The sequence below is a fragment of the Halichondria panicea genome, chromosome 14 (assembly GCF_963675165.1).
Source record: "Halichondria panicea chromosome 14, odHalPani1.1, whole genome shotgun sequence".
Lineage (NCBI taxonomy): Eukaryota > Metazoa > Porifera > Demospongiae > Suberitida > Halichondriidae > Halichondria > Halichondria panicea.
Window position 1 is genome coordinate 3,462,524 of NC_087390.1, and position 14,417 is coordinate 3,476,940.

At 40.8% G+C, this 14,417-nt stretch overlaps 2 protein-coding genes across 3 annotated transcripts; both read right to left on the reverse strand.

Annotated features, from left to right (window-relative positions):
- Window positions 1-3,865: 3,865 nt before the first annotated feature.
- Window positions 3,866-8,402, reverse strand: LOC135348057 (E3 ubiquitin-protein ligase Zswim2-like). 2 transcript variants are annotated; one of them, XM_064546201.1, is made up of 8 exons: window positions 8,115-8,402; window positions 6,706-7,276; window positions 6,431-6,526; window positions 5,958-6,200; window positions 5,553-5,845; window positions 5,281-5,427; window positions 4,805-5,165; window positions 3,866-3,988 (listed from the first exon to the last, which is right to left on the reverse strand). In XM_064546201.1, exons 1-8 carry the CDS (start codon window positions 8,339-8,341, stop codon window positions 3,887-3,889), a joined length of 2,040 nt encoding a protein of 679 aa, XP_064402271.1. In that variant the 5' UTR covers window positions 8,342-8,402; the 3' UTR covers window positions 3,866-3,886. The 2 variants fall into 2 exon arrangements, with proteins under 2 accessions (XP_064402271.1, XP_064402270.1); XM_064546200.1 differs by having other exon boundaries at window positions 6,431-6,538.
- Window positions 8,403-8,795: 393 nt separating this feature from the next.
- Window positions 8,796-13,405, reverse strand: LOC135348058 (protein SPMIP7-like). Its single transcript, XM_064546202.1, has 9 exons — window positions 13,324-13,405; window positions 12,693-13,258; window positions 12,323-12,500; window positions 11,860-11,998; window positions 11,175-11,248; window positions 11,084-11,119; window positions 10,362-10,463; window positions 10,200-10,307; window positions 8,796-9,048 (listed from the first exon to the last, which is right to left on the reverse strand). The coding sequence occupies exons 2-9, from the start codon at window positions 13,246-13,248 to the stop codon at window positions 8,937-8,939; spliced, it is 1,305 nt and encodes a 434-aa protein (XP_064402272.1). The 5' UTR covers window positions 13,249-13,258; window positions 13,324-13,405; the 3' UTR covers window positions 8,796-8,936.
- Window positions 13,406-14,417: the final 1,012 nt, after the last annotated feature.

Sequence of the window (14,417 nt, forward strand, 5' to 3'; positions counted from 1 at the left end):
TATCAGAGTTGTAGTAATAAACAACTACAATAATATGGTGGTATAGATCAGGTACTATAAAATGTACGTAACTGAGTGCAAGTTCATCGTACATAATTATTGTGTCATAATTACCATCATCACCCTTAGTTCCACCCTTTTAGAAGAATGTGTATGCGTCATGTGATGCTGTCTAATGGTGTTCATACTTCAGCTTTGTTTGTTAACTGTATCTATCCTAAATCATATACCTTCATAGTGCATGCTATATAAAGTTAACAGTATCTGCTACGTAGCTTTTAATACAAATAATTATAGGTTGATACCAATCAAGGCTGTATGTACGTATCTCTTAATCCAACCACCTATAACCCAGACGGACCAGTCCGCCTGCCCTCCTCCTCACAAGTGCAGCAGGCCAGGACTTATAATAGTCTTAATCCTTGTGAGTGCTAGGTCTCTGTGAGGCATTGGACAAGAAGTTTGGTGTGATACAGCTACCTATGAGGTGGCCCATCACTCCTATTCTATAGGAGTAAAATGAATATACATTTGTTACAGACTGGTCTAATAATTATATAGCGTCTCCTCTAGCCTCCTATAATAATATAACACATGCCCCTTGACCATGCACTTATAAGGAGCGGAACTATCTATAGTGTCTCTCATATATATACAGATTAGACCATGATCTTCACACAAAATAGGATTCCTTGGCGTGTGCACATCATATATACTAATTGAGCGATGATACATTTATCTTCCAAAAAACACAGTTGCCGTTTGAAACATTGCTAAGATTGGCCGGAAGCACCAAGACGTGTGGACAACTGGAAAACAAGAATGCGGGAGAGCCGTACGTCAATCCATCACAACGTCATGCTAAAACGCTTTTAACCTGGGTTGTAGAGTTGATTAGAACCAGGAGGTGGTGGTTGTACTGTTTCTCGAGAAACTGACTACAAAATACAGTGAAGTGCGGTAATAGTGAAATTTTGAAATGGCTATACATGTGGACGTTTTGGACTTGTAGATTCTACAAGTCCAAAACGTCCACATGTATAGTCATTAAACACATGCATACATATACATGTACATGCAAGAAAGACTTCAAAAAACGTAAATTTGAGTCTTTCCCTGCAAATTAAGATATAACATGCAGTGTACGTAAGTACATGTATTGTCTTAATTCTCACTCTGCTGATCTACCGGTATATAATTATTAGTCAAGGTGGTGTTAGATATCGATCATAGACCTCCTCCACGACAGTTTGTGCATTGTATTCCTCGTCTCTAACTCTCCTCTTGTACCAGCAAGCCAGGACACAGTACAGAATGAATCCAAACAAACTCACAGCAGCCTTAATTCCAAATATGACTAGTACTATTTCATTATCTTTTGAGTGAATTGCACCGCTTCCATAAATTCCAGCAAGTGTAGCGGTTGTGTAATTAATTAGAATATATGCGGTAAATAATCTTCGCATATTGTATGGGGCCTGAGCACAAACTAACTCCAGTATTGCACAAAGAAAAATATTTGACAGCAAACCTTTTGATACAAAGGATAAAACGCTTTTTACCAATTCAATTACCTCGTTTCTGTGAAGAGTCTCCATCGATTCTAGAATAATAAAACCTGTACTCAAAGCTATAGAGAGGAAGGAAGCAACTCCGATTCTCTTTAGAATACTTGGAAGTTTGTCTCTTAGTAACGGGTAGAAAAGGAACTCATTAACCAGGATACCGATCATAGACCACCAATGATTACTGTATGTGAAAAAGAAAAGCACATCAGATTCACAGTTGGTGAGATTAGAAAAATTTAGCGGGGTGTTATGATTTAAAATTGTAGGACTAAAAGAAAGTGAAAAGGAGATTAACCACAAGGGTAAGCTCATGACCAACAATTGTAAAATAGATTTTACGTCTTCAACTTGTTCTGTAGTGAATGGTCCACCGTATCTCGACTTTCCCAGGTCCATTCTTGAAGGTATGTCTTCCTCCCAGTATGTGAGAGCACTGCGATTGAGGGGAGCCTTGTGCTTGGCAGCAAACTTGAGAACTTGGTAAATGTTTTTGAAAGATTTTGGTGGGTTAGGTTCGATAATCAAACAGCTTTTAGCGAAAAGAAGTTCAAGAACAATAATAAGACTTGCAAATACAGTTGGAAACAGACTATAAAGCTGGGTAATACTTGTTGAATCAGCAACTAACCCGAAACAGTTGTCCTTCAAGGTAAAATACAAAAACTCCCCAATCCATCTACCAGCACCTATACCAAACACAAACCAAAAAATGAAACTGGTGATACTAGAAGATGAAGCATCAGGCATCTGGTCCAAACCAAGCTGTAGTATGCAGATAAAACATGTGAGGGCCACCAGAAACACAAACAACAATGTACAGAACGCAAATTCATTGATGAGCCTGTACTTTCCAAAACCAAAGCCATATCCTAGACCAGGACCAAGGACTATGACGTATATGCTGACAACCATTGTTGCAAAAAATAAAGTGATAATTCCAATCCTTGATATTGCATGATCTTGAAGCTTGGAATTGGCTAAAAATCCAAGACATAATATTATCGGTAGAAAAAACGAAAGTGGTATTGTGACAAGCCAATCAGGATAATCTATACGAACTTCCTTGATTAAGTTAAGGATAGTATTAGTTGTAGCACTCACAAGCAGTGTCCAAGCTAGCACAAGGTAGGCTCCCTTTGAGTAGAACTTTCTCACTCTGTATTTACAGCTCATTTCGACAAGTATAATTATAGCTGTTACAGTTCTGCAGACTATAATGGTTTATCCGTAATGAGTGTAGCGTACCAAATGCTAGGGCAATATTAATTGAATGGCCTTATTAAATTGAAGATGACCCCACAAACAATGAAAATGCTAAGATCTACACAAGAACAACATTAGGTACTTTTGGGGCATTGTTACGTTAAGACAAATGTATGTGTATAATACTCAATAAGGAACGCAACAATAATTATGATAACAAGCTCATGCATGCTGTAATTTATTTGTATTTATAGATCATGTTTGCCATAAATACTGCAATCTGATTGGCTAAAGGAAGTGTTCTAAGTTGGATAGAAAATCATGTACTTGCTTAGCCTCGGTCCCAGGCCGATTTTTTTGAAGTTGAAAAATACGTTGGCGGCCTAGCTAGAAACAACGAGGCTGGGAATGAGGCTAGTATTTACTTAGAAAATCACGTACTTCACTTAGAATATCATGTATAGCAAAGATTAGATAAGAACATTCAAATCTGATTGGCTATAGATACTCATGGTTGCTATGATCTAAAATGCCTAGACACTGTTTATACTCACTACGTTCGGGATACTACAACCAGCCCTTTGGGCTTTCATGTACTAAACAGTGTCTAACTATTATGTTGATGCATCAACGTATATAATTATAGTCGTAGCACCTGATGGCAGGCAGTCAGTGGAAATGCAGGGCACTTCACCAACTAGATCTAATATTATTGCGCATGCAGTGAGATTATTTGCTTTTTACTATGTCAGTATAATAGCAAGTAGACTAACTTAACATCACAATGCCCATACATGCATGCCTTCTCAGTCTATAAAAAAAAATTACAGTACTAGCTTCTTCGAAATAATTAAGGCTTCACCCATAATTATAGTATCCTATAATTATTAATTTTATACACTTAGCTACGGTGACCATAGTCTCGCAGATGTAAAAAGCGGTGCCTTATTTGGATCAATAGTAAAAGTCCACCTATAGGACCCCACATTTAGCCTTGGATCAGCTGGAGGGGCAGTACATAATAGATTTGTGAATGACATGACGTGTGGCTATCCCTCGCTTGCTTTAGCCAATCTTAGCAATTTTCACATTGACAATGTTTTGTGGGACTATTATTATTGTAGTGAAGTGAATGCATCTATACATTGTTTACGATTAGGGTAAATGTCCTGCTGATACTGTTTGAAGCCTGCCACTTGAAGGCTTGTTTCTAGGACCTGTACAGTGTGTGGGAGAGAGAGAGAATAATAAATAATATCTGTGTGTGACAGTGTATGATTTTGACATGCAGTGCTACATGTACCATAATGGGCTCCTACATTGTATATCGATTACAGAACCATCACCCCTATATGGGGGTAATCTACTGACTCTGGAGGAGTTAGTGCATTGGCATGGGAGATTTGGCACATACTGCTGAGTACGTGCTGCATGAAGGTACGTAATACCAAATTGTGTTGTCAAATAACGTCATTTGCATGGTGAAGTTGTACATGCACATACAAATTACTGCATGTACATGTGTATATGCAACTGATTTGTGGTGAAAAGTGTGCATCCATCCACGTACAGACTCTTAGAGTGCAGTACAACTGGACCAATTGACCAGAGGTCACTAACATACATGTATATAGGTCTGCTGACCATCGTTCTTAGTCTGTGGATTCAAAACGTTTGTTTTAATAATCACACCTTCGATTTTCACCATGGAACTAAAGCTAATTTATACAATGTATGTACATCTTGATACTCCAGTACCGTATAGTCACATTAGAATTAGAAATGCGTGCTTGTCATTGCTTGAGGCTGTAGAGTATCGAGTAGTTTGGTTAAATTATAAGGATGCTGTAAAACTGAGTCCACGGACAACACCAAAATAGCAGCCATCACGAGTTCAGACGAGTTCAGTACTTAAAAAACATAGCCTATGCAGGGCAGTCTTCTCTTGAGAGAAAAGCTATATACCTACTGTACATGTAGCAGTAATTAGGAGCAGAGGACGAGGCACTGATTACCCACATACAACCCCTCACTTGTATTGAGGAAGCTTTGTTTCTCTTATGGTGTGCCAGAGAGCCCTTGACAATTGTACCCCCTCCCATTCCACCGTTTATTCTCATATGTGCCCCGCCCAGTGAGGGCAGCGACACAGTCCTACGTTCTTCAACCCCACTCTTCTCTTGACTCAAATGCAGAGGACTCTGATTGACACGCATGTACTCTTGCGAGCTCCCTCTTCGCTCAGCTGGGTATTGTGACATCATGCAATCAACTCGAGTGCTAGATCCTTTCAGAGTGCATCCACTGATCACAGGTGATAGTAGTGCGGTTCTTGGCTCCAGGGTCGAGGGGCCATCCACCGATGAAATAGACACACCTGATGATCGTTTGGACCTGTAAGACAAACTGGATTTAGATTTAGAACTTCTGGGTCATTACAATTATATTATTGTTGAATACACAAAATAAATCGCCATTCAAAACTTGCGATAACGTCGTCATGTCCTACCTGGTTAATAGTATCTTTTGCTTCTTGAGTTGTCTGGTCACGGCAATATTATTGGAGATGTGAGGGAGGGTGGTATCCTCACTGGAAGAGCTACGCCCCTGAAAAGAGGAGCCAGTTTCACAGTCCTGTACTGGCCTCTGAGGCTTCCTACAGGGGATAGGGTATATAGTATTATGTTTGGTACATACCTTATTTGTGAGTTATATTGAAAATCAAAAATGCTACTGTGAATAATATTTATAGTCATGCATTCACGATACTACCACCCTCACCTCAATGTATGTACTCTCCTCCCTCCACTGATCCCCTGACCTGATACAGTGAAAGCTACATCTTCTTTCTTGTCCACCGAGTGACCCTTGAGTCCACATTTTAACCTCTGACCTACTGTCGCTGGTCCCCTAACCATCGCCCTAGTGAGAGGAATCATTTCGTGCCCTTGTGTGGACTGTCTAGTCTGATGGGACAGCCTCCTATTACGAGGGGGCCGAGTGTACACTGACTTGCCATCGATAGGACACACAGAGTTTGTACGCAACCACTCTTGCAGACACTCACGGTGAAACTGACAAGGACATAATTTATTTCAAGTACACCAAATTGAGACATTACAACAAATGTACAGTATCTACGGCCCTGATAATTATAATAAGGCATTATTGTATGTATAACTATACCTGGTGTTTGCAAGGTAGTTTTCTGATCCAGTCCCCTCTGCTGTAGTCCCTAGCACAAATCTGACAGTTGGTCCTGCCCACAATCAGGGGGTGGTCTCCATCCAATGGCTCCACATGGAGAGAGTTTACTACTCTATCCGAAACACCAATACTCCTGCGACCACTTGGAGAAGTAGCGTGATTGGCTGAGGGGAGGTCCAACTGGAGGAGGACCTCGTAATCGTTTTCAGTTAGGGAGCGGCTCTGAGAGGAGAGAAAAAATGTTGCTAAAGCAGATGCTTAACTTATGTTGAGCTTATTCACGCCCTGAACACACAGACGGTTATAACAGTAAACCTACATGTAACTACGGCCGCCTATACACATGTATGTATATGCGCCGAGGGCTAATGAGGTAATCTTCTTACAAACATGTACATACTCTTATTGTATTGTGTAAATACGCTTTTGTGTAGCCTTTGCTGTACATGTACCTGTAGAGAAGATAATAGTTGTGAGGGGAGTGCTGAGGGTTCAGCAGGAGGGTGATTGGTGAAGCGAGTGGCCGGTCTCCATGGCTGGTCGGAGTGCTGGGAGGGGGACTGATGACTATAGTAACACTATAATACCTAGTATTATAGTTACTACGTACACTACTTCCATTGCCTGTGGACAACTATATACATGTACAACAATTAGTATTGCCTTCTCAGGTAATATCACGCTATAGGAAAGTACACCCACTTTCTGAAAGTCAGCAACTACCCACCTTTCTCATCTGGAACGAGTGCAGAAGATGCACTTGATTGCTTGAGAAGCAGTCATGACATAGATGGTAGCTAATACATGTCACACATCGGTAGCACTTTCCAGGGACTGGACACACACAACAATGAGAACACGTCACTCCTAAATGGAGCGATGTTTTCTCCACCAGCAACCTCTTAGCAGATTTTGATGTAACAGGCTGTATTGGTCCAAACTCCTCTCGACATAACGGACACCGTAAAATCCTCTCCCCTGACACAGACCGTTGATTGTCTGCCATTATCTTCATACATTTTGTGTGGATGTTTTGTCCACAACCAAATTGACAATAGACAATAGACTGTGTTGAATCCAGGAGGTTGTCCTGGCATATTGGACACACATCTCCAGGTTCGATCTGACGCTGTGTCACCATTTTCGTGTGGTCATGTGACTGAATTGAAGATTTTGATTGGTCGGCTGGTTGTCTACGAAGGTAGCCGAGTATGATCTCATTGATCTCCCTCTCGATGAGTGCTTGCTGCCAGATTAGAGGATTGGTGCGAGGCACACGAAACTTCTTCAGCATAACCCTAAATACCAAGAAAATTAATGTGCAAAGTGGTGTATATTTAGACCCCAACAAGTATTTTGCAAGACTATTTATACTATAATTTATGGGTGAATTATCAAATTTTGTTATATGATTTGCTGGTGAAAAACACATGATCCTTTGCGATAACTACTGCGTTCTGGCAAGGATCGTGTGTATATATGTACTAGTAGGCTTTGCGTGCAAATTAATCAACCTCGCAAAGTTCGCATAATTATTATGTTTGATGCTCGCAAAACATTCTAGTAATAATGACATAATTTTTATAATTATTATTATTATAGCGTGCAAGCCAAAATTAATGAAAGAATCGCGGGTGCTGATACCTCGGTGGAGGCACCAAAGCTATACGATATTACAGTGGTACAAAAACTGAAAAACTGGAACACGATTGACCATTATCGTAGCTAAAAAGGCTCCCCAAAAAATTAATGGCTTCTCACTCTTGCAGCTACCCTAGCTAGTGTTCTAGTGCAGAGCTAACTACTAAGTAGAGTAGCAACACTCTATGGACAACTTTTGCTACGCACTGTTCTGATAATGGCATTCCAAGTAAACAAACTAGAACGAAGCATTGTTTTGTAAATCCACGCATTGCAATCCACAGTGACTAGAAGCCTATAGACAATCGTTGAGCAGCTGTAGCTATCTACACAGACACACACTACCTATATACCGTATACCTTGCTGCGCATGGCGGCATGTGCACCGACCCGAGGCATAATAATCATAATTATAATCATTTAAAGTAATACGGTATGCGTGGTGGCGCTGTAATTACATCAACTACGGTAAGGCTCTAGTGTAATAATACTAACCAAAGTATGTGATGACAAAGTTCATGATTCTTCTTGAACTCTGAGCAAGAGCACATGTTTGGATCTCCAAGAAACACTTTGATCTTCTTACTACTTTGCTCTCCCTTGAGGACAATTCCTGTGGGTCCAATTTGATGGAGAATGTAGTAACGGGCTGCCAAAGCCTCATCTATTCTTGTAGATATGAGGTCTGGGCAGAGCCGTCTCCATGAAACACTTCGCAACATAATTATTAATGATCTGTTGTGTCGTTGTGATAATTATATCCTCGTCCCCACGGCAACTATTAGTAGATCTAAACAGGGGCTTTCCCTTGACACACCCACGCTAGATCTTTTATTTCAGCGTGGAACTCTGCACAATGAAGGATCTATGACTTTTTTATAGTTGCTAAATCAGGATCAAGGGAATGCACCTGGATCTGTCGCTAGAATTCTATAATTATTTTCGTTTGTGATTTTTAAAAAGCTTACGCATAACAATGGAAATTCCCCCGGCCACCTCGGACCACATGCAGCATGCGTTCATATGCATTACTTATATAATTATTATACAGAAATCGTAGGGAAGTCTTACCAGAGCTACACGTATGACATGCATGCACATGTAGCCTATAAGATCTGATGTGTCCAATACATGCACTTTATGTGCAGATAATCATAGGACCAAAATGAAATTCGCTGCTTTTCATTACTATTTATATATTAGTGAGAGTGAAATAATCAGAGCTACAGATAATGTCAGGAGTGCATGCACTCCTGATAAATGGATTAAAAGATCAGAGATGTGTCTACGATAATTGTACATGTACATGTAGTAGTGTTAGGAATAGTCAATTTTATTGTATGGGTTGTATGGTGACACAGTCTTAACCATTTTGGAGAGTATGCTATTCCTTGCAAAGGGTGACTTTTCCTCCTCAAGTTGAATCTCCCTGCAATTAGTGTTGAGAGAAAATTAATGGTTATATTACAAATGACATTTAGAAAAGCATGTAAGGGGGTACATGTACTTAGACGCTAACTAGCGAAATTTTGTCCTTGCTCCATATTTATTGTGGTCACAAAACGTAAAACCTTCGTAAACTAGTCCGTTTACTAAGAATTATGTTCTGTAATACTAATCTCCATGACTGAGTCCCATGAAGCTGTGGCTTTAGGTCTAAAAGATTTACATATATACTAGTCTGAAACCAGAAAAGGCTCTCATTTTCCTCTACGATGGTTGTACAGCCGGGATGTCTTCGCAAGTAGCAGTTGGAAGCCATAGACTTGCCATAGCCTGTACAGAACCAGGCTCAGACATCCCGACCATACAACCATTATAGAAGCAGATGAGAGCCTCTTCATGGCAGTGGCGGATCCAGGAAAAATGAAAGGGGGGGTTCCAAACTAGCGCATAGCGTGAGTAGTGAAAGTCGCGACAGCGCGAATTTTTGGGGGTTACGCCCACTTCCGGTCACACGTGACTAGGGAAAATACCATACTCAGCCAGGGTAAGTCCCATAATAGACTTGCGTAGGCTAGCTAGCTGCCACGAACAGTCAACTAGCTAGCCTAGGCTAACCTGAACACTCCTTTGGCAGTTGATACATCAAAACAATAGGTACAATCATTGAATCAAATTGCAATAGCTACAAAAACTGATAAATAGCTAGCTGGTGTCATTAAGCCTTCTAAAGTTAACTTCAAAAGGGGGGGTCAAGGGACCCCATGAACCCTCCTCTGGATCCGCCACTGCATGGCTTTGGACTAGTGTAAAAGCATTTTGGACCAACGCTGGAAAGCTAAGTTGCTTTACATAGATAGAAACATAGATTAAGAGTGCTGCAAGTTAGATAGCTTTGAAGATTAGCTAGTGCAGTCGCACACTGTTCTATTAAACTTAACTAGCTCGCATGCATCTGCATGCTTGTTCTCTAATTATTCCGGACACTTTGCATGCTCTACAAAAATTTGTTCCAAAATAATTATTTTGCTGTCCGATGATATACGGTAAGCGTGGTCATGCCTGGTTGACGCCTACACAATTAAAATGTTTCCACGCTCACGTAGGTAGTTCAATGATATGTAGCTAAAGGCATACCTGTGTGTCCTAGCGGAGGTTGTGGGTTCAGGTAAAGGCATATTGCTGTGTGCATGGGCCACAGCTGTCCAGTGAACACATCCAGTGTAACCAGGAATATTTGCCAATCTGTGTGTGTGTGTGTGCATGCATACTTCAAGGACTCGTATGCTAACAGCTCACCTGGACGTGTTAGTTGCCCTTGGTTTGAGAGATCTGATAAGGAAAGTCGGCTTACTATTTGAATCTGGCATGTCTGTCATCCAGTTATCAGGAATGTGCCCACTGAATACAAACATACATGTATATGTATACAATGATGCAATAACGCTGCTGCAGGTTCTTATAATAACACCACGATGGTGCTGATGTCTCGTTGGATGTGTCAAAGCTACACAACATAAAGCTGCTACATGTAGCTATTGCTAATACGATATCATGAGAACATTTTTGCATTGATTTTGCTGCATGCAGGCAGAATCACAGGGAAACTCAAAGAGTGGGAATGATTGTTGATAAAAAGGATGCCAATTGCAAAAGTCAAAATTAATGTGCATCAGTAGGGTATTGCAGCTACAAAAAAGTAACTAAGGAATAGCAACACTTCATGGACAAGTTTTGTTACGCACTCTTAGTCTACTGAAAAGGCTGCAATGGCATTCCAAGTAAGCAAAACTCAAGAACCCAGCATTATTTTGCAAATCCACAAATTAAAATCCCAAGAAAACATGACTAGAAGCCTATAGAAGCTCTTACTTGCACTTCATTGATCCTTGCAGCTGTACCAGTCTACACAGACAGACACACAAACATACTACCGTACTCGCTTGTTTGTGCATGCGCACTGAAGCATAATAATACGTACGTGATATATACATTAGAAGTTACTGTTGTGAATCACTTACTAGTATCCTGGTATTTGCTGTGTTTTGCGGCTGCAGCTATGATTGTGGCAAAAGTTGAATGTACAGTAGCCATGCAACATACTATACTCACTAGTTTATGCCCTGAGGACCATTGATAAATTTGCCACGACGAGACTGGACAAAGTCCCATTCAGCTCCAAAATTCTGTGAACAGCATAATTATACAATACAAGTTGTCACAGTTGCTTCAAGGGTACACAGATGTTAAAATGGAATTTACATGTACCGTACTCTACCGAGTTATGCCCACGTCCGAAATTACGCCTACCCCCACTTTTGAGTGAAAGTTCCTACATAGGCTAATTTGCCTCAAGAATACGCCCACTAGGAAGTGATGCATTTGTCAGTGAGCAAGCTGTCAAGAAAAGGTTTACTGGTAGCAGATTATTGTGTACGCTGGTTAGCTGGTTAGCTCTGAATATAGCAATAGATAATTATAGCTAGTCCTATTTATAAGTACAAGAGATAAGCTATTTTACCCATGCATATAATTATGTTGTATATCATTGTATTTCAAGAGCTGGCAGGCTGTCAGACGCATACAGAAAAGAATAGTTTCTTGGCTAAATTTCAAGGCAAAACTGCTGTTTTCGAAATTAAGCCCATCCCACCTGTAGCTGCTTTTGTAGCATACAATTAGGGTGGCGTAATCTCAGTAGAGTACGGTATCGTTAATGCACAACGTATAGAGTATAGTTGCCTTCATTGTGCACAGAAACATACGAATGCTACATTCCCTTGCATATGAACCGTACCTGCCATTCAGCTGGTTCACTGTGATAACGTCTGAAAGTGAGCTTCATGGAGACTGGATCGGGAAACTGCTCTATAGTGGACACCGCAGGAGGTACAGAGGGGGGTACTCGCTCATTCCAGCCAATCTCATCTGCAGCTCTGCATGTAATGAGAAATTTAATCATGAAAATTAATCCTAATTAATCCTCTTATTAGAAAACCAAACATAGAAAACCAACTTTCTACAATCGAGGCTAGGATAATTATGCCTCAATTTTTGGAGCTGCTGGAGGGTCCACTGTATTCATTATTTTGTATTCATGGGATGGTGGGAGGGTCATTATTGTACAATGAACATTCCATACGACTGTGAATAGTCACTTTAGTTTATTGGATAGCCTAATTATTCACTGTAGGTACAATTTACAGCCTGTAAGCACTCCTTAGCATGTTAATAATTAAGGATGTGTCTATTAGTGTTACCTCTGAGACGATGTCCTCCAAGTGTAAGCTCTTACTAGTGCATCTCTCTCGCTCTGTTCAGCATCCTCAAGGTCTACAACTTGAGCTGTGCTTTCAGTGTAGGCTCGTTTATGGGGAAGAGGGGTGCTGCTGCGTGTCACAGGAGGTTCAATCTCAGTTTGCACACCCTGACTTTTTCCTACAATAAAGGGTCATGTTGTGCAATCATTCTTGTCCTAGTGCAGTGATTGACTTCAGCCTTCAGTCTAGCCTCGAATCCACGCCACGTATTTTAATCGGCGTGGATTCGAGGCTACCTTTAGCCATGGCTAGCATGTTCATTTTTATACTTAGACTCTATATACATGTATGTACACTGAGGAATTTTTACCTTTTGCCTGATCAGCATATACCACTAAGTCCCTCAAACCGCCTACTGTTTTCGGGCGTTCATGTGAACAGCTTGTCACATGACTGGGAGATGAAAGTTGGTGGTCGCGAGCAGTTGCAGACTTAACCATTCGCACTCTGGTTTTGATCCGAGGTAGTCGCTCAGACTGGGTATTGGATTCGTCCTCCTGAGCAAACTGGACACACGACTTATCTAAACCATCAACCTTTGGTAATTGATTCCCTGGTGATAACTTTGTTTTGCTTCTTGCATCCAGGTTTAAATTATTTTGTTTTGTTTGACTGGTTTTTAAAGTTGCCGGGTCTTTAGTTTTCAATTGGAAAATCTTTCGACTGACTGGTCCTGACAGCATGAGCGAACTGTTCGGTTTCTTGTAGCCTAGTTCGTGAGATCTCTCCTTTTGTTCTTGAAGCAGTGCAATATTCTTAGACCTCAGTAACCTCTGGTGCTCAGAGTACGATAGGCCATCTTTTGTTGAGTCAGATTGAAGGAAAGTCTCAAAGGTTGGACGTGGTCGTGGTGCAGCGTCAACCATTGTTCCCAACCTTTATGAACACAGTGTAGATTTTAATCCATAGCTATAAATACTTATATACATCGTGGAGCTTACCTCTATCAAACAATGCAAAGAGAGCTACTAGGCAACATGGCGGGCAGCTAGCGGCAACTATACGTAGCTAAGCAACACCAGAACGCCCTCGAAGTAGAGAGAAACATTGTGAGCATGCGCAATAGGCCAATAGGCCCTGGTATGCTCTTTTTCTGCCTATAATTACAGTACTATGCTTTTGAGTACTGCCTCAAATTCAGCCTATACTATGCATGCTTGTCAAAAGAATGTACTATCGAACTGCAAAACATTTGCAATGTGAACGTTGCTAGAATTGCCAGGAAAAGCGCGAAATTCGGCGAGTGCATTAACTCCAATCTGTTATACAACGTCATTCACATCATAGATACCGTATCTATGTTCACATGTACTGTTTGTTTTTGTGCTTTTTCTGGCCAATCCTAGGCCTTTCACATATTGCAGTAACAATTTATAGTGATGGTGATGTTTAAGCAGTATACGTAGGTCTACTTCGTAACCAAACTCTTGTTGTATTGTACATTTGTAACAAAACTGAGGATTCAACATAGATGTAAAGAAGGCTTTTAGAAAAAAACACGTTCAGCAGCAGCAGGGAACCATTTAGTCTCGCGAGCAGACTTGTAACTATTGCAGCAATTCCATGGCACTGAGGAATGTAGTCACGTGCAAGATATTTGTTAATTAACCAAATTCACATGTAGACAAATATTTTCATTCGCAGCTAGCTAGCTCTTGCTTGGTCTGAGCTCCTTGTAATCGAGCTCCTTCGCAGCCAGGTATGGTTCAACACTAAAATTAACCTTTGCTAGAGTCAATAATCCTTCTTTTCACGTTCATTTTATGCTATAATAGGAAAATATACGGGGTGTTACCACCCACTATGACGTGGACAAATCTGATTGGCACTGCCAACATTCTGGCAGGGGTCCACGGAATTGCTGCAATAGTTACCAGACGTTCCCTCCCTCCCACGTCTGCTCGCGAGACTAGGAACCATTGGATTTGCACGAAACTGACCAAATTCACAATTTTAACCTATTATGCCTCAATTATGCCAGCATAATGGCTTAACCTATTATGCCCCAAATTATGCTGGCATAATTTGCCAGGGC

Bases quoted from the DNA above. Each gene is read 5' to 3' on its own strand.
- LOC135348058 (XM_064546202.1), bottom strand. From the start codon at position 13,248: ATGGTTGACGCTGCACCACGACCACGTCCAACCTTTGAGACTTTCCTT. The intron at 11,999-12,322 runs GTAACACTAATA...CATTACATGCAG, and splicing joins TGGAGGACATCGTCTCAGAG to AGCTGCAGATGAGATTGGCT. The intron at 11,249-11,859 runs GTACGGTTCATA...TGCTGTTCACAG, and splicing joins GTGAACCAGCTGAATGGCAG to AATTTTGGAGCTGAATGGGA.
- LOC135348057 (XM_064546200.1), bottom strand. From the start codon at position 8,341: ATGTTGCGAAGTGTTTCATGGAGACGGCTCTGCCCAGACCTCATATCT. The intron at 6,539-6,705 runs GTGGGTAGTTGC...TATAGTCATCAG, and splicing joins ACTCGTTCCAGATGAGAAAG to TCCCCCTCCCAGCACTCCGA. The intron at 5,428-5,552 runs GTGAGGGTGGTA...TATCCCCTGTAG, and splicing joins AGGAGAGTACATACATTGAG to GAAGCCTCAGAGGCCAGTAC.